The following is a 25,883-nucleotide window of genomic DNA, read 5'->3' on the forward strand; positions in this document are numbered from 1 at the left end:
AGGCAAAGGCCACAATCACAAGTGTGCAGAGCACAAAGCTTTGTTTTAACAGCAGGTAGGAAATGACAAACGCAGCTGAAGCATAGCCAAGCCCACAAGAGCTACTGGGTCGACCTACATAGGCATCAGGGCAGAGCTCTCTGTGTGCTGCCTGCACAAGCCAGCCCGTGCTTCATGCACCTGGTCAAGGAACAGAGGAAAGAGCTGGAGCTCAGGTCGCTTTCACATGGTCATTCGCACCAGCAGCTGAAAGAGCATTTGGTGGTTGTTGAAGGAATCAGAATCCTGCCAGGAGCTAGAGGCTGGGGCAACTCTGCAGTGCCTGCCTGCCCCTGCACCCTTGTCTGCTGGCGTGCGTGGAGCATAGGTTGGGTTCCTGCATTTCTTTTTCTTTCAGGTGCGTGCTGCTTTTCAAGGTGCTTGACACTGCCTGCTGTTCTTTAGTGCTGTAGTCTTTGTGTAGTGCAAGGACCAGGGTGGGAGCCATCCGTGTCCCGGTCCTGCTAAACCCAGACTATGCCTATGGGAAAGTACAGTTCCTCCTTTAACGAACCAGGAGGAGCCTGTTCTGTCCAACTATGTGCATACTCCCCCACAGAGCACATAGAGGCTTATTAACCAGTAAAAACTCTTCTTCAGTATTTATAAGGTGAAAGCAACTCCATAAACAAGGCCTGTGCACCCTTGCAGCCCACGTAGAGCATCACTAAAATCTGCGGTCTCCTTCCACACAGTTTACCTTGATACAATGACCTACCTGGAAGGTCTTCCCTCTGAAGCCACACTGCTGTGTAATTAAGCTTGTTTTGATGTTTTGCCATTAGTGTGAAATGACTGTATAACTGGAGTCACAAGAGTCTTGCACAGAACTGGTTAATTCAAGAAAATGCAGTCATATGTAAGGATTGCCAAGTTAGCTTAGATTAAGTGCTAACTAAATGAAGTGTATTTTCTTTGTTGCTGCTGAATAGATGGTGGCACTGAGTGGGCACAGTGAAGTCCCAGATACCGACAGAGATGTACAAATAAAAGGCATCGTCAGAGCTCCAGGGGCTCTAGCAGGAAGAAGAACAAGAGCTGGGCTGGGCTGGTAGACCAGGGGAAGGATGTTAGCATCGTTTGCATCTCAGGCCATAGTGCCAGCATGCCACCTGCCTCAACAGACACCAGATATCACACAGCCCTCTTTCTGTTAGCTTTAGAAATCACATGAAACACATTGCAATTTACATGTCTGGCTTTGGAAGCCAAGACAAGAACAGCAAGAGCTCGCAATCAAGCTCTGTGTTTTAATTAACCTTGGCAGGAGCAATGGAAACATTTCTCGAGGTTTGGCTTGGTTCAGCCAGAGGTACCAGCCAATCCTGGCCGCACCAGGAGTGTGGAGCCAGACCCCTGCGGGCCCCTGCACTGCTCAGCAGTGGTTTTCAGCTGAAGGTTGGAAGAGAGCTATCATTAACCTGGATCTTAGTGGAAGAGTAAAGCTGTTACAAGCAGATTACGTGCCCATGTAGAGGTTGATTACAACACAGTTGGCTTTTGAAGGACTGATCTGATCAGGGGTAAAACTACAGCAGACACTTGGAAGTTGAGAGCTGTTATTCCGCTCTGCCTCTCTCAAGCCAACAGAAAGCCAGCGGCAGCTCATGGAGCTGGGCCTTGAGGCCAGATCAGTATCTACTGCTGGGATAATTCCCACCTCATGCTGCAGCAGGTTTATTCTGCCTACTTGCTTTGGTGCTTCTCAGGTCAGATGTTAAGAACTAGTCAATACACATCACTGCAGGCAAGTTACAGTCAGGCTGCTGTCATGAACTGGGAGTATACAGCTTCTGTGTTGAACAAGTATTTTTTGCACAGTATTTCAGAAGCAGAAGCTTAATACTAAATGTCAATCTGTTCTGCTTCACATACTGAATGATCTGGTGTAGGTAGTTTATGGTTTCTTAGTGAATACAGGGAGAAACTGTAATTACTTGAGAGTAATTTTCTCCATGCTTTATATTCACAGGTGTGCTTTTTCTGCCCTAAATCTACACCTCGACTAACTTTTTTTTTCCTATGTAGCTTTTACTAAGGGCAGATGCAAAGGATGTATTATAATTAATATTTTGTAGACTGAAAAACATTTCTGGAAGCAGAATGGGTGGGAAAGATCTCTCTATAGTATTCACTTTCCCAGGGTGATGATAAACGTGTTGTTACGTTGCTATATAAAATATAGCCAGTAACAGATCCCTGTGCATTTACAAGTTATTCAGGTTTTGTCCTCTATTTCACATTCCTAATGGCTGATGCAGACATTTGGTACACATCTTAGCGTGTAGGACTCAGAAGTCCTGAAATCATCTGGAGTCAGTTCCTAATGCAAAATCCACGTGCTTCGGGGCTGAATGCTTTGAGATAAGGAGTAATTTTTACGTTTTGGCCTCTTGCAGTTTCCAACTCTGCTGAACGGTCACATACCAGTGCCGCTCCCCAGCCTGGACGGAGCCTCTTCTCCAGTGCTGCTTTCCCCTAACGCCCAGAAATCCTGATGACGCCTCATCTCGCCAAGGACTTATTGGTGGATTTAACACTTCATTCCTATGGGCTAGGTTTTTTATCATCTCCTGTGTCATGAGAAGGACATTGTGAAAACCCTCTATTACCTTGGTTTGCACTTTTCATTACATGGATAATCTACTTTTATTATGTTAGCATTTTAAACAGTGTTTATATATAAAAGTATATATAAATCTGTTTTGCATTAAATGAATTATAATTTTTTTATATCGTAGCTCTCAAGTGTTGAACACTTCTGTTGTTGATGAAGTACTTTTCCTAATGGACTGCAACAATGTATCTAATAAGGATGTGAAGCTTCTTTTTAATCCTTTTTCCTGCATATTATGCGTTGTGCTTGTATAAACTATAACCGGCTGTGCCTTCTTTTGCATAATGTCATGTAAATGATTTATATATTTTCTAGTATTAAGATAAAAAGATGAAAGAAAAAAAACTAGTATTGAACAGCCCTATGGTAGTATTTCAGTATTTCTCCACGGATAGGCCGTAAGAAGCAGTGTATTCATGTACCTTTGTATTAAGTGCTTTCAAATTGTATAAAAAATAGCCTTATAATTTTTCTTTGCTGAAGTGGAAAACATAACCAACATTACAGTCACGAGATGCACTGAGGAGTAACAAAGCCACACTTCCACCTTTACGCCCAAGTTCTTCTGTCGCGTTGCAACAGGGAGGAACTGGGCTGTGTATTTTCACCAGAGATTTCCAGCACTGGAGAATACTTCTGTAGAACAGGAGAATTTATTTGGCCCATACTTCTTATGAACTGTCAGCATTACAGCTGGAAAGACAAGAGGTAACCTCTCTTCTCCCAGGGAATGAGGATCATTCCTGACAGAGAATTTCCAGGTGCTTTGTTCAGTCGTGCCAAGTGCCTTCTATTTCCCTGGAAAGATTATTCTAGCTACTAGAGCTCAGAAGGTTGCATCTCCCCTTCCCCCAAAGCTGGAAAAGTTACAGGACTGTAAATGAATGCCTGGTGCTTGTAAAGAGGCATACTGTACATGTGGGATGTTTATGTATAAACATCTGAATTCTGGATTAAAAACCAGCACTGCGTTACTATATGCTCACAACTTGAATTCACTGGGTTTGTCCTCTACCTTGAGGTAATGGTTTAGTCATCTAAATGTCAGGTTAGGATTAGGCTAGACTCCCTGGCACCACAGATTCTAATCTTGGCAGGGCTGATGCAAATCTTCAGCTCTCTGAGGTGGCTAAATTGGGTTGAATGCAGCTTTACCGTGTAGGTAGGTTTTCCAGATGAGACCTTCAAAACCGAAACCAGTATCAGATCCTGTTTGCTGCAGGTCACTGGCGCTTCTACTTTGCTTTTTGGCCAAGCGGCTGGCCAGAAGTCCATTCTCTCTGGAATTTACACAGTGAGTTGTCTGCTGATTTTCTGCTTGGATGCATTTCAGTGCTGATGTGTGTAGTTAACTGTAAATTGCTTTTGGATCCTTCAACCTGAAAGGTGCTAAATAAACATTTTATTAATGCAGCTCTGATGTTGAAAAGCCATTTTTGGGGCAGAGGTTATCTGACAAAAGACAGCAGGAATTTTCCTCAGGCTACTGGGTTGCACAACCAAAAATGAGCTTCCCTCTCAGTAATTAATGGGATAAAACCCTGCTGTATCTGTATAAAGTACCAGTGCTGATAAACAGAGCAATTAGGTGCAAGACACAAGGAAAAAGAATGAAGTGCCTGGGAAGCCATTTGCTCGATTCAGCATTTTAAGAGCTCCAGGAGGTACCACCCTGAGGAGTCAAAACCAGAAGACGAACCTATGCAAAACCTATGAGTGGAGAGAAATATTTTATACAAAGTCAAATCGGAGCAGACTGGAAGAGAAGGCAGCGTGTAACTGAAGGGACTGACTAGACCAGTGGAGATAAATCACAGGGCTCACAGATCAAACATTCCTCTTTCAATGGATTCCTCCCAGGTACACGGAATGTTTTCATTGACTAAGTTGAGAGGCAATTACTCACACTCCAGAGCCGACTCTCGTCTCGTTTTAAAAAGGCATAAATGCCTACTTCAGGAGAGTCTCACCTTGTACACGCCGATACAGCTAATGGGAGAACAAGGCATACAGATGAGCTGTTTCTCTCTAGTTTAAAAAGTAAGAATAGACACTCATGAAAATTTGGTCTTTGACTTAGTAAGAATTGTTGAGTAATAACACTGCAAAACCCCCAGTTGAACACGAGAAGAGGGAGCGTGTGACAGAGAAGTGATGCTTAAAAAGCATCCCAATTCTCATGGTTTTGTTTCTTCCAAGGTTCTACTATGAGTAAGGCAGATGTTTTTCTTTTCAAGGCTCAGCACACCCACACCTCCCCTCCCACCCTCCTGCCCTGTCAGTGACTTTTAAAGATAGCAGAAAATATCAATTCTGGGACAAAAACCTATTTCAACAAACTACTGTAAAGGATTTGAAAGAATCCAGGAAAACTTCAGGGAAGACACCCAGAAACAGGAAGTAAATAGTGCTGTCTTCTCATCCTCAAGAGGGTAAAAGGCAGCAACAGAATGCATCATCTTCTGCTACCTGTTTTTTCAATTAAAAAAAAATAGGATGTCAAAATGAAATCTGCCTTCCAAGTGGTCAATAATGTGGAACAAACATTCTTCTTACTGGTAAGGATGTATATAGAGAAAGTCCAGCCTCTCAAGTCACACCCAAAACACAAGATTGTTACACCTTGTGCTTCAGAGAAAATACTCTATTGGTAATTTTCTACTGAATTTTATTAACAGGCATCTTTTAACGGTAGAGAAAAATCAAATAAATGTTTTTTAAAATAAATACTGTGAAAGCGGTGGTATTTCTGTGGCATGGAGAGCTCCAGCCAGCAGTCCTGGGGAACAAAACAGGAGTTACTCTCTCTTCTTGGTAGTATTGCAGTTTGATACTTGAGGGATTTTTGGACAAATTACACTTTATGCATGCTTCAGCAATACACAAAATGTTTTCTATACAGGCTGGGTGCACAATCAGGCTATTTCTGCCTTATCTTTACATTGCTTTCTCAGAAAAGCAGTATCCACCAGCAGGGTTACAGCAGCTACTGGGTAGCTTTGCCAAGAGATCGCACGCATCTTCTGCCCCAGCACAGGTAAGAGGCTCCAGTTCTACAGAAAACTTTCAAGGTGGGGAAACCAGTGATGGGTGGTAACAAACTTCAGAAAAGGAAAGACTTGACATGTGTCCGTTACATCAGCAGTTTGGTTTGAGTAAAACTTGGCTCCTCAGACAGGCACTTGCCAATCTGGAGGTACCTACCAAAGAAATAATGAACTGTCAACGAGATGGTAAGTGTTTAAAGGGAGATGGTCCTTTAAAACAGACCGTGGCGTTTCATTTTTACAGAGCAAGGCTGCATTAAGAGGCTGTGTGATGTTGTGCCTACAGGAAGCATCTTCAGAAGCCATCACAACCACCAAATGTGTTCAGAAAAGGCACAGCAACTACGGGTATTCTTTAACATAAGGGAATTACTGCTCCCTTCTGATCTTGAGACAGTCTCTATATCCTGTAGGATAAACAAACATGGGTCATGCAGGTTTAAGCACATCTCTACGAAGTTGTTAAAAAATCACAACTATTGAAATCCATTTTAGCCCCAAACTGTAACTGCTCCTCCTGATTAACGTGAGCGCTCTGTCTGCACAGGTGTAGTACAAACCCATTTCTTAAGGGCAAAGAGACTGACAGCATTAGTCAGGAGAAGTGTAAACTTAAATGAATAAAGGAGAACAAACCCCAGGCAAGGACTCTGGAGCAATGAGCATCACAGCCTGCCTTGAGCACAGGGGCATAGTTGTAGAAAAGCATCCCTGAGGAGAGCACTACAGGATATGTTGTGTTACTTTTCTTGAAAGATTGCCATCAGTTAGTGTTCACTCTGAAGAAGCGCAAATGAGTAAATGTAACCTTAATGATTCCTAACAGGGCTCCAGGCCAGCTGCCTCCTCTTGCAAAGCAAAGAAAGGGACATGGAATGGGGGTAAAACAAAGTCTTGGAAAAAAGAAGCCTGGGGTGTGAAAGGGGAGGAGCAGGCAGCACTGGCGCTGCCATGCAGGGCATGGAGGGAGGCTCTCTGCAAGAGTATGTTGCAGCAAGGATAGGGAAGAGCATTCTCGGTTTGCAATATGCAGTGATGGCAATTCCATCAGCAGGAAGATCCCACTGCAACAAACAGAGGAACTTCATAGCTCTCTAGGGAAAAATGTGTTTCAACGTATGGCATCTGAGCTGAACGAGACTCGTATTTCATTAGGAGGACCATAAAAGCCATCTGCTCGGGCAGGCCCACTTCTTAAGTGATTTTGGAGGATGCAGCCAGGACAATAAATTAAGCAGTTATTTACAACAGTATGTGCATATGTGTGCACTCACAATTTCAGTTGGCTCAAAAATAACAGGACTTAAATGAGTTGAGGGATTTTTGGAAACGTGAGAAGAGTGGAAAATTGTAATGTACACATTTTTCCACTGACATCAATCTTTTTCTTTCACTTAACAAGAGAGGCACAGTAGAGCCCACTGAGAACCACACACAAAAGATTAAGACAAATAGATCTGGAATAGCTAAACTCTAATCCCAGTTCTGACAACACAGATTTCCACTGTGGCCTAGAACACAAGTGTGATTTCTGTGCAGCTGAACCCCACAGATGAAAAGGCTGCATGGTACAAAGTACAAAGCCCATGTATATCAACTGGGCTTTTACACTTGTTAAAATCATCCAAACTGTACAGTCAGAGCTTATTTTACCATTTAGCAATTAGCTCAACACTTGTACAGTGCTTCCTTTAGGTTTTATTAGCTATACCTGTTATCTCTTAAATTGGTCTGACACGGATGTTGGTGAGATACTTGGATGTTGCTGACCCACACACAAGCCGAACAGTAGCATTTAATCTCTAAAAGCCCTGCCTCTAAAATGACAAACACAAACAATCTGTAGAAAAGAAGTACTCGAGTTCCTCCCTGGAATTAAGAAATTTCACAGAAAGGTTGCATTTGTTTCAAAGCCAAACTTTACTAAGGAGAAAAAGGTACCAAAATGTGGTAAGGAGGTGCACGAATTATTTCAGCTCTGCCTGTTAGTGACCAGACAAAACTATCACGTCTGTGACCACACATTCTCACAGACAAGGAAAATCCCGATATTTCTTCAGTGTCTCTATGTGCTATAGCTGTGCATTTCCATACCTTCATTTGGATTTCGTTCAAGTCTGACCTTAGTTCTGGGTAGTTCCTGGCTTTATAATACTTGGCTTGCGGATGTTTACAATATACCTTTCATACATTTGTGCTCAATAACTGAATGTATTTTTAACCTTAATTCCATTTTAACATTGCAAAACAGAAACAACGTACCTTTATTACACTGGAAAACCCATGCACAAACAACAAGCAAGCAGCCCAAAGAACGCTACCTTGCAGTGTTTTCAAATGATTTGCAAATACAAAGTATGTTGGTTCTTCAACAACTGTTTATTTTAACTTTTATTGCCCAATTCAGGGATACACTCTGGCTACTTAATGCTGTGGTAAAGCAGCACAAAAATAACACAGCTGTGTTGAGATGCATGTTCCACTAGAGCACTGCTGAGCAGCTGGTTTGCCCCTTCCATCTCCCACTCTGCCCTGTCCCACCCTCTCTCCCGTTCAACCTTCCCCTGCATGTGCTTGCAACCTCATCACCACCTGCCTCCTTCCTGTCTTCAAGCCCACCTTGCTCCTACACAAACCTATCCATGCACCTTGGCATTCCAACCCTGGGGTAGAAGGAATACACCAGGTATCTTAGAAAAATAGCTACTTAAAATCAGCAACAACTTGCAGGCCATCTCATTAACCAATCACTCATCTTCAAGCAAAGGTGTCATACCAAATCTCGGAAGTCATTCATTTTCAGCCACTATCTGCTTGGTTTTGTCATGGTTGAGGTCTTCTCCAAAAGGCCAACACTCCCTACAGTTCCTGGGGACAGTGACACCAAGTTTGCAGTGCCTGATGCTGTCAGGCAGGAGGCAGAACACTGAATCGCATGAGAAGGATGTCAAAGAGAAATGCCCAGCAATTTCATAGTCACTGACTATCGCCTCAAACAGGCAGCTGTCACAGAACTGTCTCTGCTGATGCAGGAATTTCAATTATAGACAATTAAACCAAAAGAAACTGGCTTGACCATGGATGCCAAGCTCTTATGGAAACATCCTTCTGTCAGCTGCAGCTGATCCCTTTCTAAATATATTAATGCACTTCATTTGACCAGTTAAACCTTTAAGTCCTTTACTTATTAGTGTCACATTATTACTTGTTCTTTTATAACCTATATTACTGTTCTAGAAATGCTAAACCTCACATTTATCCACAGTGAACATTTACTCTGTATCTTCACTACTTCTGTAAAAAAAAGAGGTTTTTCTGATACTTCTTCTTTCAACACCACCACACCTACAAAGTTAATCAGTATAAAATCTAGATCAGATCCATAGCAACTATAAAAAAATATATAACAACTATTTCAGGACAAAGGTTTTTCATCAGTGCCAAATCTGCCTCTGATACACACAGAACAATCCCACTGGAATCAGTGGGAGACCCACACTTGTATCCAAGACATGTATCACGCTCCTAGACCTTGGCAAGACTTCTGATACTGTGTGACATGCAGGACTCACGTGCCAATGGTTAGGCTGTGGACCATGCTGATGCTAAGATCCTGAACTGCCTCAGTCATGGATAAGCCACATTACTTTTCACTGCCACTACCTCTGCACTGCATGGATCATTAAGCAGCCAAAGTTGAAACTGGTGACTCCCACAACACACAGACCTAGCTAAATGTTTCCAACAACGGCCCAAGAACCGCAAGTTCACTTAGTCTGTATTTTTAACAACATAGGGCCTTTGTTGTTATAAATTTAAAAACAAAACCAAAGAATTCCACATAATATTTATACTTTCAAAAGTACAATATTAATACAGGTCGGTCAGTTAGAAATAACAGCAGTTTGTTAGGTCTACAAGATTTAACGTAAAACCAGTTTACAAATGCTGAAAAGCAGTAGTGGTCCAATAGTCACCATTACACATGAATTTCTCTCTTCCAGAAAATAATAATAATAATAATAAAAAAACCCAATTCAAATTTACCAGTTTCAATGAAATATTAATAAAACACCCCCAAACATGCCACAATCACTATTCACAAATAAAGTTAAAATGAAATATACAAAAATTCACTTAATACTGTTAAATAACAATAAACTACAAGATTTCCTGAACAGAAATGGTAGGACCCCTGAACGTTTTACAGTGAATGTCAGGAAAAAATTAAGTTACCTATGACTATTTTCTTGATATACCAGCCAAAGATTTACATGACCATTTCAAAATATACCAATAAAGATTTACAGTCTCTTTAAGATGCACTAAACAAATAGGTTCATAAAGGTGAACACAAATGCTTAAAAATACTGTAACCATCACCAAGGGTGTACTTATGATACTCACTGAGATGCATAAGCATAGTAGTAACATGTTTACTATCTCTGGTAAACAGATAACATCTAAGATCTGAAAAACTCTCTAAGTTCCCACTGCAAAAGCTCTGTAGTATAGTGAGTTCTTATCAAGTACAAACTTGCATCTTTCCAGTTGATTTCAAGTGAATCATGCAAAAAATGGGAGAGCAACAAGGTGGGAAAAGTGTGACATTATTTCCCATATTCTTGTAATTAGTTGTCCTGTTCCTCTGTAACAAAATTCTAAACTTCAAAAGTAAGCCAGGGTCCAACATATATGAATCACTGTTTTACTATTTGTATTTCTAAGGTAAAAACAAGGTAAAAAAGTCATTGCTTCTGCAGGCCCCACGTGCACAACAATGTGCAAATATCTTATGCTGGAGTAAGCCTGACAAAATTTATGATCCAGTCTCCATGCTCTAGTTTATCAATAACTAACGTAGGATCTGAGAGCAAATAATGGTTACTGTTCACTTGTTTGAATCAACTTTCACACCATGTGCTTTTCAAAAACATAATATGCATTATAATTTTTCAACTATTTCAACACATACTTCCAATGTTAAATAAGGAATTAAGTGCCATGAACTTAGAGCATTAAAGATGGTTCACCTATAGCCAAGCAAAGCTACGTTTACATTCCAGGAAAAACTGCAGTTTAAGAAATACAAAAAAACCCCGCAGCAGTAGAACATTTTATGAAGAGAAACAGATGCATTCACATATTATAAAGCCATTGCAACTTCTTCAGGCATGGAACTGTTGTGTTAACTATACAGACAGTAGTTATTTAGCAGCAATGATTCCGCAATAAATAATGCACTGTGTTTCTCAGTCCTGCACAAAAATTGCAGCTACAGTTACATCAACAGCTGTAACCTACTGGCTCTAGTGGCAGAGGAGACCTTAAAACCAACTGTACAAAAATTTGTCACACTGTGACAACAAATATAAAAACATAATCTGCAGGTTGGAAATAAAAAGACTCCACTGTGAAGAGGACAGTGTAGACAAACTGCGATTCCAAGTCCACCAATAGAGAGCACTGCCTTCAGATCAGAGTCCTGGACTGACAGGATAGGCTTGGGCTTGACTCTGTGTAACCCACTTTAAAAAAGCATGCTCTGCCTTCTGTTCTTTCCATGTCCTACAATAGAACAAGGACCATGGTAAGACACCAAAGCATTTGCACAACAGAATATTCAGTTATCATCTGTATTTTCTGTCTTTCTATTTCAAGGTAATTTATTTTGTGATTAAACCAGCATCAGCATCTGTTTTTTAACTGCACTTACTGGGTTTAATTTTTTGTAAAAATGGTTTGAAACTCAAAGATGTTTTCATATTAACAGCCCCTCTGCCCATCCCCAGTAAAACTCACCTCCTTCTGTGCATTCAGCTTACATGTCTCTACAGAAGTGTGGTATTTGTTTGCATACACACAGACCAACTTAAGAAAGTATTTTTCAGTTCCAAATGTCTTAGGCATAGCACTCCCTCTGCAGATGAGAGAAAATATTAAGCTTTCCATACCTGTCTCTGGGTAAGTGGAATTTCGAAAGCCAGGGTCTTTTTGCAGCTGAATCTCTTTTAGACTGAATATTGAAACACCTAGAATATAAAAAAGAAATTAATTTATATCCAAACATAATTATGCTTTACTGAACAAAGTTCTAGTCTTAATTGTACAGTTTAGATTAAAAAAATGTTTCCCATTCCCAAATATTTAAGTCAATATATACCAGACTTCTTTAGTAGATGACACTGAGCAATGTAATCAGCTTTAATGCACTATCTTAACAAGACTCTGCTACTTTATTTCTCCTCTTACTTTCAGGCAAAGTGTGTATTCTTGTTCCAAGACTTCTGAAGTATGCATGTTTCATGGCCTCCTCTGCTGAAATTCTCTTTTTTGATTCATACTATTTAACATAAAAGGAAACAAGTGTGTTAGTCTTCATCAAAAAACTCTGAATCAAATGATTTCAGCAAAGGGAGATATAAAGTTCTACTTGTTCAATATTTCTTACCAGCTCACTAGAACAAATTTGGTTTCGTTATTTTTACCTCATAGATGAAAATCTTGAAGGTCCCTTCCAATTCAAACTATTCTATTCTAACATGTTATCTAATTTGGTATTACTGACATGATACCAAGATGGCTAAAATAGTAAAAATAACTGCTGTAAATGGATGCAAGTAAAAAATATTCTTTATTTCTAAATGTAACAATGACTAGATGTCAGCCTTTTGTCTACACTGTGTTCTGATACTAAATTGCAATGAAATGCTACTACATGAGATCACAAGAGTTTTTAATTTGATGGACTATACTGCAGTGGTGTGCATAAAATGAAACTTTAGACAACTAAACATGGTCTTCAGTTTGTGATCAAACATCTCCTGCTTGGTGTATGTGCACAATTGGACAACTACATTTAAGAAGCTATACACAAGTAAGAACAAAGTCCTAACAAGGACAAGTACTGTTCTGACACAATGTGAAGACTTGGTGTAGAAATTTAAATCATAGGCTGGCAAAGCAGGGTAACTACACTCCACCTTATATACTAAGAATTTTTAGCGCTGCGAAGTTACAGCACTTCTGCAACTATTTAAAGATTTAAGAGCTGGCCTTCCATCTTGCTTCTGGCTCATTTTTAATACAGATTAAAAGATTAAAACCACTTCACACTCTGAATGCATTTTGCAAGATCAAAGAGTAATATTACATCTTAGTAACTGCTTCTCACTGTTACAGGAATTTAGTATTTGTATTTAAAAGTTCTGTTTTAACGCCGTATTTCACAAGAGATTTCTTTTTCTTTCAGAGAATCACTAACATAGGATTGATTCTACTTTTACAAAAAGTAGTAAGAACAGTTTGAGGTGGGGGCGTAGAAATGTAAAGAAATTAAACACCAGGTTTTTAATTCTTACAGTACACAGGCTTCCCAAAACTGATGTTCTTCCCAAATCTGTCATTCCCTACAGACTCAGCTGCATATTCCACTTTGAGACAGATCTAACAGACACTACAGCTTCTAACACATTTTTAAAATAATATATTAAAATTCTTAACTTGCACTTTTATGAAGTAAAAAGACAAAACATCTTACTTGAAGGAACTTTGCTATCAATTCAATGCCTTCTGTGTCTAGCCTAAAAATAAAAAGATTTTAAAAAATTAAAAGAGTTATTGGACTATATTTACAAGAACAAAACTGCAAAGGAACTGACTTCATTACAATACCTGACATCAAACCTGAAAAATAAATTTAAACATGGATATACTTTCACCTAATCAACTCCTCTGCATGTTAATGCACATACAAGTACCAACACTTCAGAACAAGACTATTTGGAAAACACTAGTGACAGACAAATTGTGAGTTTTGGACTGTGATTTACTAGATTGACCGGGATTATTTATTTCAGAAAAAAAACCTTTTACGCTTAACACCATTCATTTAGTGGAAGGCCACAATGTTACATTTTTTTCTTCAAAGTTGATAAAAAATGTTTTAGTCCTTGTTATAAAGTTTGCTTGTAATAACTGTACAGTCTCTTCAAGTTCCTCATAATGGTTTTAGCATGGTTTCAACAGACTGCTCAAGAAAACTTTGCCATTTTAACAATGGGCCTATTATATAACAGAGGAGAACTGGGGTTATTTAGGAAGTGCTGTGTGAATACGCCTAATACACAGGCACTATTAATCAGAGTTTACAGTTCTACAGGTCATTAAGGAGCTGCATGCTACTAGACAAAGTAATCACATAGTATCAAGATTATGCTTTGCTTTACTATCTGCCCACAGCAACACACTTGATGCAGTTTTCCAGCATTCCGTAGCAGACTGTACTTGGAAACATATTCACATTTACAAATATGCAAACCACTGGGATGCATACTGTCTATTAATAAAATGTAAAGTACCTTGGTGCATGGTTGATGAGGGGTTGTGGTTTATATTTAGGAAAGTTGTAGTTTCTAAATTCATCAGTGGAAGAAATGCCTGGCCATGTTTCTTGACATGGGGTTCCTGCATTTAAAAAAAGAAACAAATTCAACTTAAAAAAATGTAAAGAAACAACTTTGACAAAAATAAGCATTTAATCTTGTCAATAATTTTTCATCAAGAGTAACTCATTCACCTTAATTACAATATAAATGCAATATAAAATATCACTGTTTATACCTCAAGATCTACAGTTCTCACAGAAAAAGTGCTTAGAAGAACAAACACATAGCATTAACATTACTGCTAAAAGTATTCTTACCCAGAAGTCTGAAAATTAAATGCAGTTCATCTTCAACAGTCGAACCAGGAAAAAGAGGCCTTCCTGATGCCATTTCAAAAAAAATGCATCCGACGCCCCTTTATAAAGCACAGAGGAAAAGATAAATCAGAAACCATCTCCCAGTTGAAGCTTTCAGCTCTTGAAGACTTCCACGATTTCTCTTCAATTAAAACAAATTAAATTAGTTGTTAGCTACACACTGCTGTTTAAAATGTTGTTTTGAAAGATATGTAGTAACAAAAGGACTGTCAAAGACTAAAGAAAACCTGTCATAGCTATATCCTATCCTCTTCTTTCAGATGTCAAGGTTATCAATTCTATTAAAGCTCACAGTAAAATATCACATTATAATGTCATTAGGAGAACATGTTTGTTTTTCTCCCCCCTAACACTGTGGGCCTAATGCCTGCTTACTCTATGCAATAAAAAGACAGAAATAATAGCACCTTCCCTGGTTGCCATTCCTTTCTCTACAGATCTAACTCACTTGTAACCTTCAACAATTCCAAGGATGAGCATTTGAATGCTACTACATAATAATAAGGAGTTGACATTTTTCGTCTTGACTGAGAACAAGAATTTAAATTAGACAAAGCTATACAAACCACATGTCAATTTGAGTTGAATACTCTGAAGATCCAAGGAGAACATCAGGTGGTCTGTACCATAATGTGACAACTTCATTGGAATAGGTCTTCGTAGGAACAGACTTCGCTCTAGCCAGTCCTTGATAAAAGGGAAATAAAGTCACGTGCAGTTTGCTGAAATCTTTTTTTGCATGACAAAGAATTCAGTATGAGCTAAATCAACCTTATTGTACTTGCTAAATACCTTCCCTTAATGTTCATCAAAAAGCCCTACTAAATACCTTTCTACAACTTGTGATTTGCTCCTTAGTATTTACAGCAATCTCATGGTCTGCATTTTTAAGCACAGAAGACAGGTAAACAGATAAAATCCTCCAGTAATCCTACAGATTTCATTAAAACAACTAAACATTAGATCAATATGACACCTCCCTCCTGTGAAAACCCTTCTGCAATATTTCTGCAAAAGGCAGATGGCAATAAGCAAATAATGAAAAAGAGGAAACAGACTAAATTAGTGTTGGATCAGCAAGGGTTTTCCATCCTAACACTGTCAAAGTTTGTCAGTATTACCTTCAAGGAAATTTAGGTCTACCCTGTTAGATACAATCTAAGCAACTTTCACTCACACCCAAGGGAGAAAAAACAACAGTGGTAGCATGACTTTCAAAGGACCTTCCTAACACAGAAGGTAACAGGAATCCGTGAATGCCCCACTACCAAATATCCCAAAGGAACTTGGTGTATCAGTGATGAAGTATCACGTAACAATTTAGCACACGGACAAATCTGTTCTCTCTCCTGAGATGGTCACTCTGCTTCAGAGTGGAGTGTTAGGAAAAGCAACCTGAGCTCCACCTTAACGATTTGACTAAGTGTCAGCTCCGAATAAAGCTGTAAAACTACTTTCAAACAAGTCAAGTGACATTATTACCTATAGACATATTTGATTACTAACATCCTGTAAAAGGCTGACTTTTGTTTTCCACCTGAGAATGCACAAATGAGACCTGATGTTCTCCTCTTTCCTTTATAAGGAAAGATTCCTCTCTTTTGCTGAATGAAGGAAAACATCTGTTACAGAATATTTTCAAGCCATACCAAAGTCCGCAAGCTTCAGTTCTCCCTTCTCATTAATGAGTAGATTTTGTGGCTTCAGATCTCGATGTAATACCTTTCTTCTATGACAGTATGCCAAACCACGAAGAATCTGGTATAAAAATAGCTACAAAAGAGAACACTCATATAAATGAGACTAAAAATGTTGATGTACAGATTACATGACTGTAGCAGCCCATTTGGGTACTGCAGTTAAGCCTCTGTGCTGCAAGCAGAACAGAAATACTTCTCAAGAGTAAGTTACCTTTCTTTATGAATACAATCCAGACATTGTTTAGATTTAAAAGCCCTTTATGCTAATGCACTGCTTTAACACCACACTTTACAATGAAAATTTTAAGAGCAATTTATTCTGCTTAAGTGAACTGCAGGGCTGTAAGTAAGCATTTATCAGTGCTCTTCTCCACGCTAGTATCTGTAAGGGTAACTGTCTCTGACTATATTAAAGTTTCCTTCTGCAACAGAATCCCTTCTGAAAATGCAACTCAGCAGCCTTTCTATCCAATTGTGCTAAACTAAGTATAAACTAAACATTTTGGCATGCTGTTTGAAAAATATGCTGGGATTCACAAGCTCATGAAACATGGAGAAATGAGAAATGAGGATTACTAAAGCAGCCCCAACTGCCTCTGGCATTTATATTCATCCCCTCACCTTGACACACACAGGTTTTAGTCCTTTGGAACAGCAAGCAAAGCAAACAACTTCAGTCACGCATATTAAGGCTGCACATACATAGACATAAAAGTAGTAAGGGAAGAAGAAAGGTTTAGCAGAGGGCAGTCAAGCAAGTTACTATATCACTGCATTAAGAACTATTATGTATGTATGTATAAAAGGTCTGGTCTTGAAAATGGGACTTCTGGGTAGCCACTGCTGGCATTTACCACACAACAGTCCTCAGCCAGTATAGGTGATCAGATATACAATTAAAAAAATGCAGAGCATTACAGAAAGCAATGTTTACCACTGTGACAAATTCAGCATGTAGCACAACTTTCAGGGAGAAACACCAACATATTTTTATATGACCATTTCCTAACACATCAGTTTATTTTTGTGCCAGGTGGCACCACCAAACTCTTTTTGTAAACTGGACAAATGCACAGCAGGTGTAGTTACATCCATGTGCTCTCAGTCTGCTCAAGTGGGATTTATCTGCTCTAGAAAAAAGGAATTGGCATTGATATTTTTTCTCCCCGTTTTCTTTTTTGAAGAGCAGGATAAGAAGCAACAAGTGTTTTTCCATCTACTCATGTCCATACTGTTGCAGGGGTAGTCAGTCCCAAGTGATATTAACCACACTGCTGTGGAAATTGATAGCCATCTCTAGTGTACACTGGAACTTAGTCAAGAAGGCAAAACAGATCATTCCACACAAATTGTGGATATTCACCACAGTTGGCAGGGATCCTTTTGGAAATGCACAGGATGACATGTATTAGCTCACAATTTTGTTTGAAACAGTAATACCTGCAGAGATCACGCACATTTTTATATTACACATCTTCATTTTGCTAAAACTAAAACCTGACAATTAGCAAAGGAATACGAGGAGAGCAATGACAGGAAGGTCTCTCAAACGTAAATAATGACCCAACCCTCCCAGTTATTTTAACGTAAGCACCTACAGCTACCACAGTTAAGCAGCTGTTTTGGTTTCCCAGTGCCAAAGGTACTGACCGTACAAATCTGCTCCTAGGTCATAGCTTAAACCACAGGCAAACAAGGAAAAACAGTTCCTCTGCTTAGCTCTTATTACCACAAACAAATTCTGCTTGTTCTCTATCTGTACTTATTATAGGAGTCAGCATCCCACTTCAGCTTTTCTTAATTTTTTTTTAATCTTAAAGCCCCACTTACTAACTTGTAGTTAATTAAAAACACAAGCATAATTATGCTTTTTTATTGTCTATCTGAAGTAGATATGAATTAAAGAATTTCCCTTTACACACTTTCAAAGGAAGAAACAGAGTAGGTTAAAGGCAGATGTCTTTTCCTAAAGATACTGTAACGCGACAATAGAATAAATGGAAAAGCTAACCAAATAGTAACCAGCATCTAGACTGCATTCCATCTGTAATTCAACTACAAACGGATTTCTCAACATGCACCTAAGCAAAAACCAAGGATGACAAGTCTATTGGAATTTACACAAAGCCCGCAACATTCAGTACACTGTACTGTCAACCCTGTTTGTGCCATGTGCTACTGTATAAGAATAAATGTAGTTTTCCTACCATGCGTACAGACTGATGTGTTTTTTTTTGTTAGGACCACCAGTTAAAGTTAATTTCTTAAAGAGGAATGTAAGAATTCCTCAAACATATCTGCTATACAAATAATATCCTTATATGAATTATATATGGCTTAATGAAGAGGTTTTGAAAGTACAGTGCAGCACAGGCTGCAACACAGCAGGGTGCTACTGGTAATCCAGCCTTCTTGGGCAACTTCATTCATTTCAGTATACTATTGTTCTCCTATTTGGAATCTTGTTTATAAAGCCTTAAGTATTAAAGAACACAAAGAGTTATTCCAGTTTTCCAAACCAAAACCTGCTTGTTAGGAGAGAAGTAAAACTTGAACATGAGTTATTTTCATCAGGCTAGATTGGCAACTGAGTCATTTGACCTGAACACAGCCACAGTTAAAAGGAACACACAAACCTTAAATAATTACCATTTTATTATCAATAGAAAGATGAACATTACTCATCTTAAATACGTATTTTCAATTTCTTACTTGTGTGGTAGGCAATGACATCCAAACTTACATTCACAATTGAGGCTAGATTTTCCACAGTGTGCATATGTAAGTTTTATTTGAGGATATGCCAAACTACAGCCTTAACTTAATAAATAAGTATAAAATAATGGAAGGACAAAGAGAGGTCAAAAGAGTTATGAGACTATTATTCTTTAGGAGATTTCTAATTTTAAATATATAACTTCAAAGAGAATGTAAACATATGAAGTTATATGATCTCCTGTTTTCAGCCATCAAAAGCAAAAAGAAAGACTCCATTTGATGTCAAATGTAGCTAAGCCAGAGCCAAGGGTCAAAAAGGAATTTTTTTTCTTTTTTCTTTTTCTTTTTTTTTTTGAAAGCCCTAAACCATACAGCTCCTGACTATTAAGTTCTCAGAAATTCTCTGAACAGAGAAAGCTGAAGACAGTCACTGCTATTCAAACAACTCACCTTTACATTGTGCATACTCATGATGTTACCACAGTCATCCATGTACTGCTTCAGATCCTTGTCCTGTCAAAACACCATCATCACTAGTCAATAAAATAGTGGACAGCAGATTATGTAAGTATTTATTGTTAGAACTGAAATAATTCATCAGAAAACTGAATTTTCTGTAAAAAATGTCCAACAGTAAAAAAAAACGAAAAGCCTCAACATGCAGAAAACTCTGGCTTTTCAAATATATACATAAATGTATATAAATACCATATTTTTCCAGCAAACTGCATCATCTCAGGCAACATCATTTGATATTGACTTCTTCTCCATGTTGTGTGTGGCACAGTATGTTATGAAATTGCTATACTCTCAAATTACATTGGGAGTAAAGAGTTTTTCTTCATCCCTCTTATTATGCTCTTACTTTGTTATGTCTGTGTTACTTAGAATCAATAAATTGAATGTAAAGCTCACTAGTTGTGTAAGCACTTACCAGATATTCAAAAACAAGAGTCAAAGACTTGTCTGTGTGGACAATATCGTGTAATGTAACAATATTTGCATGCTTCAGATCTTTTAATAATGACACTGCAAAAGAGAATTGTAAGTATAAACAAATGGAAAACACAAGCAGTAAATGCATTTCTAGTAAGTTCATACATACAAGCTATTTATATTTTTTAATAATTAAAAAGCCACTTTTTAAGAACATAATACTCACAGATTTAATTAATAAGAAAGGTATTTAATCAAAACACCAGACATTTGAGTAACAAAGTGTAAATATTTCTTACATTATACATTTCAAAGAGAAGCAGCCATTTGGTAAAATGAATTCTGAATCCCTCAAAGTTACTCATTAACGATAGTATAATCCAGTACAAAATCATCCATTTAAGAACACATCCACCCCCCCAAATAAATTTGAAACACTAAATCTTCCTAAGTGTAGACTAAAATTTTCCTCATCAAAACTAATACCAATTTCATTAATCTCCCATGTAGTGTATGTATTTCCAAGTACTAACAGAACTTTGGTAAAAAAAAAGGAAAATAATCCAGAAGGAATTGAAATTCTAAGAAATAAACCCAAAGTTCTCACCTTCTCTTATAGCTGTACATGGTGCTCCCTCTTCATGTTCCAGGCGGATTTCTTTCAGAGCTACCAGGTTCTCTGTCAATTTACTTCTCCCCTTATAAACTGTTGCATAAGTACCCTACAAAACAGAAAAAGAAGGATACTTTTACATGTTGTTCCTTTATTGTAAGATCAGTTAATAAACAAAATATAAACTTCTGCTTGAGGTTCTAATAGGTTAAATTTTGGATATAAATAGTTGTTTTTACACTGTCTTCTTTAGACACATGTAAAACTACACAATTATTTTAATTATTTATATTAAGTTCAGGTCTGAACACACAAAAGACACAAGGGATGTATATGCTTAACAAGTCTGAAAATGACATGGAAAGCTATACACCATACAGCTGCCAAAGAAGCCAGATCAGGTAGCATTAAATTCACTAAGTTCACTGGTTGGATCATTTACCCTCTTGAATGTTTCTATTTGATTAAAACTAGCTCAGGTATCTCTAAACTGCACTGCCATTACGTTTCCAAAGGCTGCATACTCTTCCATTACTTTTATGAAAACACGCAACTTGTTTTGGTAGCTTCTTGACATCATGAACAGTGAGTATCATGAAGCTTATCTTTCTCAAGCTTTTTGTTTTTTTTTCTCCTTTTTTTTTTTTTAATTTGGACAGGAAGAGATCCAAAATTCTCAGGACTTGTTACATAAGGGCAAGAAATTCTGACAAAACAGCAAATGAAAGAGGACACAACAAAATTACAGAAACTGCCCTAGGTTACAGTACAATACTCTAAGGCTCTAACAGAGGGATCTGGACAGGCTGCATTTATGGGCTGTGTCCAATTGTACAAGGTTCAACAATGCAAAATGCCAGGTCCTGCACTTGGGTCACAACAACCCCATGCAACACCAAAGGCTTGTGGATGAGTGGCTGGAAAGCTGCCTACTAGAAAAGCACCTGGGGTTTTGGCAAACAGGGCTGAATATGAGCCAGCTTGTGCCCAGGTAGCCAAGAAGGCCAAGAATATCTTGGCTTTTATCAGGAATAGTGTGGCCAGCAGGACTAGGGCAGTGATTGTCCCCCTGTACTTGGCACTGGTGAGGCTACACCTCCAATAGTGTGCTCAAGTTTTTTGCCTCTCTACAAGAAAGACACTGAGGTGCTGCAGTGTGTCCAAAGAAGAGCAACAAAGCTGGTGAAAGGTCTAGAGCACAAGTCCTGTGAGGAGCAGCTGAGGGAACCGGAGTTGTTTAACCTGGAGAAGGCGCAGAGGAGACCTTATTACTCTCTACAAGTACCTGAGGGGAGGATGGAGCATGGAAGTGGCTCATCTCCCAAGGAACAAGTGATATGACAAGAGGTAATCACCACAAGCTGTGCCAGGGGAAGTTTAGACCGTATATGAGGAAAAATGTCTTCACTGAAAGGATTGTCAAGCATTGGAACAGGCTGCCCAAGTAAGTGGGCAGATATCCCCACAGATATTTAAAAGACATGTAGATGTGGCACTCAGTGACATGGTCTACTGGTAGGTTTGTCAGGGCTGGGTTAACAGTTGGACTCAATGGTCTTAAAGGTCCTTTCCAATGTAAATGATCCTATGACTCTACATACCTGGTGTTGTCCACTGAACTTTGTATGTACACCCACAACTATGACTTGATACCTACTAGGTTAACATTTCTCCAAAGATACGCAATGTTATGTCATGCATAGTGATCCACCTAACAAGTACTGGAGACAAAATAAAAAAGAAATGCTTTTGGAAATGAAAACATTTCAGATGGAGGATTGGCAGCAATATTCACAGCAAAGACACTAACCAACCCTGCTTGCTTCTGCAATCTTCAGTGTGTCCCAGTGCTCCTGTGTTCCTTATTCATTCTTGATCCCACTGGCCAACCTCAATCAAATTGGACAGGACTGACACCTGGCTCCTCCTGAATTCCACTGTTTCTCTGGAAGTCAGAGGCTGAGTGGAGGTAGAAAGTTGTATCGCTGCCCTCTCAAGAAGGGCAGGCAAGCTCAGTGTTACATACTTCACCTTGCAGCATCCAGCTGGTTGCCCAGCTCAGGTATATACTGGGTTCTCTACCAGAACACTGCTCAAGGCAGGACACCAGGCTTACCTGATTTTATTACTGTCAGAATAATTATGACTAATTTTCCTTATGATACATACATAGAACATTCGTGTGGTTGTGACACTGTTACACATGTGGACTATATCTGGTTAGCTGAAAAGATAAATCCAATGAACATTTTGAGGGATTCAGAGATTTTCTACCAACATTTATGTAGAATTTTACATAAGACATTGTCACCAAAGCACTAGTAATTTCAAAAGCTATACATACCTCTCCAAGCTTTTCTAACTTGATATAGGTTTCCATTTTTCCAAATCCAATTTCTGACTGCAACGAAAAGAAATTGAAAATTGGTCACTAAAACGGAACACTTTCTATATAACTTAATTGGCAAGCTAAACTTTGTTTCAGAAAAATACCTTACAGTACTTGATCAAGCACCACATAATTCAATTTTAAAAACAATGAAGCATATCATGATATAAATGTTCCAGCATCCAGGCCTAATCCTTAGCCTGTTGGCCAGTCCACTGTGTATCCTAGGAGGATTATGAACTGAGTTACATGTGGACCAAGAGCCTACATTAGCCTGCCTCTTACTTAGGTCTTCTCTACTATTCTGATCTGATTACGACAGATGAGGTCATCTCAACTCTTCCATCCTTTCTTTTGCTCAGCATAACCATGTGTTGCTGCTTTTTTGAAAATAACTTTACTTATTTGCTATGTTCAAGATCTCAGAGAGGTTTCCTCTCCCATTCTGATTTCCCACTGCTTTTCAGCCTAAACTCTGCCAATAAAATCCCTTAACATTATTCCTTCACATGCTTGAGCTCTGTCTCAACAATTTACATTTATTGGCTCACAACTTCATGTGATCGTATTTTACTTGGATCTACTCACCTTCTCTTTTTTTTGTCACCAACTTAGCTCTGCAATGCAAGCTGGGAGGGTCTACTTGCCTATGTAACACCTTTTTCTGAAGACTGGAAGACCATTACTCTTTTCCTGTTCAAATCCACTGCTACTCTCGTATTTAATATGGTTATCTCTTACAGTTATTTTCATGAAAGACCACTGTCAATTACACCAAAGCTTTGTACTGTTCTTATTGTGAAGAATACTGAAAGTAGACATGTAAACCACAAAATTTTAAACCAATTTAGAAAGTCCTATAGCCTGGACCCTGTCAAAACTCAAAACCAATTCAATTCATTGGGTTTTGCTTTACTGACAACTAAACATATACTAAGACAAAAAAGTCAGGTTTTCTCCCCAGCACCACCTCCTCCTTCCACTTCCAAACATAGCTCTTCACTTGCTATTTCTGTCTAAGGAACGATACTTTGACCCTAAACTGACTTCAGCACCTATGTCCACCAGTCAGAATATGCTGATTTGCTCCTAAAAATCTGATGGATATTAAAGTTGTATGTTATTTCAGGGTAACACAGTGTAACACAAACACTGCTGACTGCATTAAGATTTGACAACAATATGAAGATATACTAATAAAAGTTGGATTAATACCTAATTTTCAAAACACATGCATGAAAATATATCTGAAGTATGTTTAAGATCTTGTCTTTAAACATATCTGACATATCTAAGGTAAAAAATGGGAGCATAATTATGTTAACATAGTATTAAGAGTAAACCTGTTTTATTAAATTAGTGTTAGAATTTAAATAAAAAAACCCCACAACTGCATAAAGACACTTTAGCACAAGCATATTTAAGACCTGGTTGAGGCCATGCTGTTTATCCCAAAATACAAGCAGAGTTGTTATCTGGCAAACCTTATAACTCCAGTGAGATTTTAAATGTACCATTGATACAGGTACAATGTTAGTAAAGCAAGTATGTTTCCAAAGTGTATTTTGACCTACTTAAATATCTTGAAGTAAGTATTACATGGTATTAGAATTAAAAAGATAGGTTGCTTAGTTTACAGGAGAAACTAAAGGAGAACTCATAGCTACTGGCCTAATTACTGCAAGACAGTATGGAATATAGCTTAAAAGTCTGATTTCTAAGAAACCTCAATATTTTTCATTAAGACTAATAAATTCAGGATCTTCTTTAGACAATAAAATGATACAGTATTTCCTACATACAAAGGACAGATATTTTCCAAGACCTATCTTTCAATATGTTTAATTCTGTCATATTTTTATGGCCTACCACTCAGAAGAAAAACTAATTTTTACATTCCTTAAACTACCATAAATTTTTTTCCAAAATAATTTCTGAACTATATAATTTTTTTGCTACAACACACACCTGTCTACCTCGACTTACACAAAACATTGATGCACCCTATTTACAGTCTCTCATTTCCAATGGCTGGCGCATAAGAGTTACGCCTATGCTACTGTGCATGCAATACTGTACACGTATACACGAAATACTATAAAAGCTAATTTTTCCCTTGTATTTCAAAGAATAACACCAGGCCTGAAGTAAAACAAGTCCTCACTTGATACTTTTTATAGCCTTTTTCCTTTGATTCCTACTACACCTTGGAAAGAGACATGCCTTTGAAGCAGAGCACAGTGTTCACAGTATTGTAATTAACAGTCTGGTAGCAAGCTTTCAATGACAATCTCAGGATAATGAGTCGTTCAATTTCTCTCTTCTAAAAGTTAGTTTGAAATCATGAAAGGACAAGGCAGCAAACACATGCCTGCATACCACAGCACTGCTGGCGGGTTTCATTTTGGACCTCTTAAGCCCTGAAAGCATTTTTAAAAAGCAAACCGAAAAACCTTGTGACAGGAAGCTGATTCCATACACACACCATACTCATTAGAGGGCACTCTTTTTCTGTCTGTCTTGTAGAAGGCAAAGAGCACAGAACTTGAACTGCTCTCAGGGGCCAATGTTAAATGAGTAAGAGGATTCAGCTATACAGGAAAATTCCCCAGCCCCCAAGTACCGAAATGGTACTTCCCCAGCATCTGAAAACAATGTTTTGGGAAATCTATTCCCCAGTTCAGTGCTGCACCAGTAACTAAGTGGTTAACGAGCTACAAAATTCTGGCACAAATATTTAAGCTTGCTACATTATTATTACTTCCAGTGCTTTGATCCTATCTTTTCTTCTTTTAATATTGTTCTTGTAAAAGGCGACATGCAGATTAGAGCCTCAGTCTAGCACACTAAATTCTGTTTTTTCAGGGGAAAAATACATGATAAAATTCAACCATCACTTTGTTACCGACAATAGTAATTCACAAAGAATAGAATAAAGATAATTCACAGTTGTTAAAACTAATTCACTACAAGTACCCTAATAATTATTTTTCAGCAAATAAGCCATTAAATCAAGAAAACAAAGAACAATGTGGATTACATAAACATATCCAGTTTTTC

General features: G+C 38.3%; 2 protein-coding genes across 3 annotated transcripts in view; one reads left to right on the top strand and one right to left on the bottom strand.

The window, feature by feature from the left end:
- Positions 1-5,383, top strand: part of ELK3 (ETS transcription factor ELK3) — a 40,139-nt gene extending 34,756 nt beyond the window's left edge. Inside the window, exon 5 of the mRNA XM_062611325.1 lies at positions 2,439-5,383. Coding sequence (XP_062467309.1) covers positions 2,439-2,537 — 99 coding nt within the window. The 3' untranslated portion in view covers positions 2,538-5,383. The remainder of the gene's footprint in view (positions 1-2,438) is intronic.
- A 2,680-nt stretch (positions 5,384-8,063) lies between these two features.
- Positions 8,064-25,883, bottom strand: part of CDK17 (cyclin dependent kinase 17) — a 92,492-nt gene continuing 74,672 nt past the window's right edge. For both annotated transcript variants that reach the window (XM_062611327.1, XM_062611328.1), the window contains 12 exons: positions 22,779-22,835; positions 20,429-20,543; positions 19,820-19,914; positions 19,336-19,398; positions 16,117-16,240; positions 15,034-15,154; positions 14,408-14,505; positions 14,064-14,169; positions 13,244-13,286; positions 11,956-12,046; positions 11,658-11,735; positions 8,064-11,271 (listed from right to left, as the gene is read on the bottom strand). In XM_062611327.1, the coding sequence (XP_062467311.1) occupies positions 11,234-11,271; positions 11,658-11,735; positions 11,956-12,046; positions 13,244-13,286; positions 14,064-14,169; positions 14,408-14,505; positions 15,034-15,154; positions 16,117-16,240; positions 19,336-19,398; positions 19,820-19,914; positions 20,429-20,543; positions 22,779-22,835 (1,029 nt within the window). In that variant the 3' untranslated portion in view covers positions 8,064-11,233. The remainder of the gene's footprint in view (positions 11,272-11,657; positions 11,736-11,955; positions 12,047-13,243; positions 13,287-14,063; positions 14,170-14,407; positions 14,506-15,033; positions 15,155-16,116; positions 16,241-19,335; positions 19,399-19,819; positions 19,915-20,428; positions 20,544-22,778; positions 22,836-25,883) is intronic.

This window comes from Pezoporus occidentalis, unplaced genomic scaffold (assembly GCF_034315485.1).
Source record: "Pezoporus occidentalis ecotype Australia unplaced genomic scaffold, CSIRO_AGI_Poc_V1 ctg152, whole genome shotgun sequence".
NCBI lineage: Eukaryota > Metazoa > Chordata > Aves > Psittaciformes > Psittacidae > Pezoporus > Pezoporus occidentalis.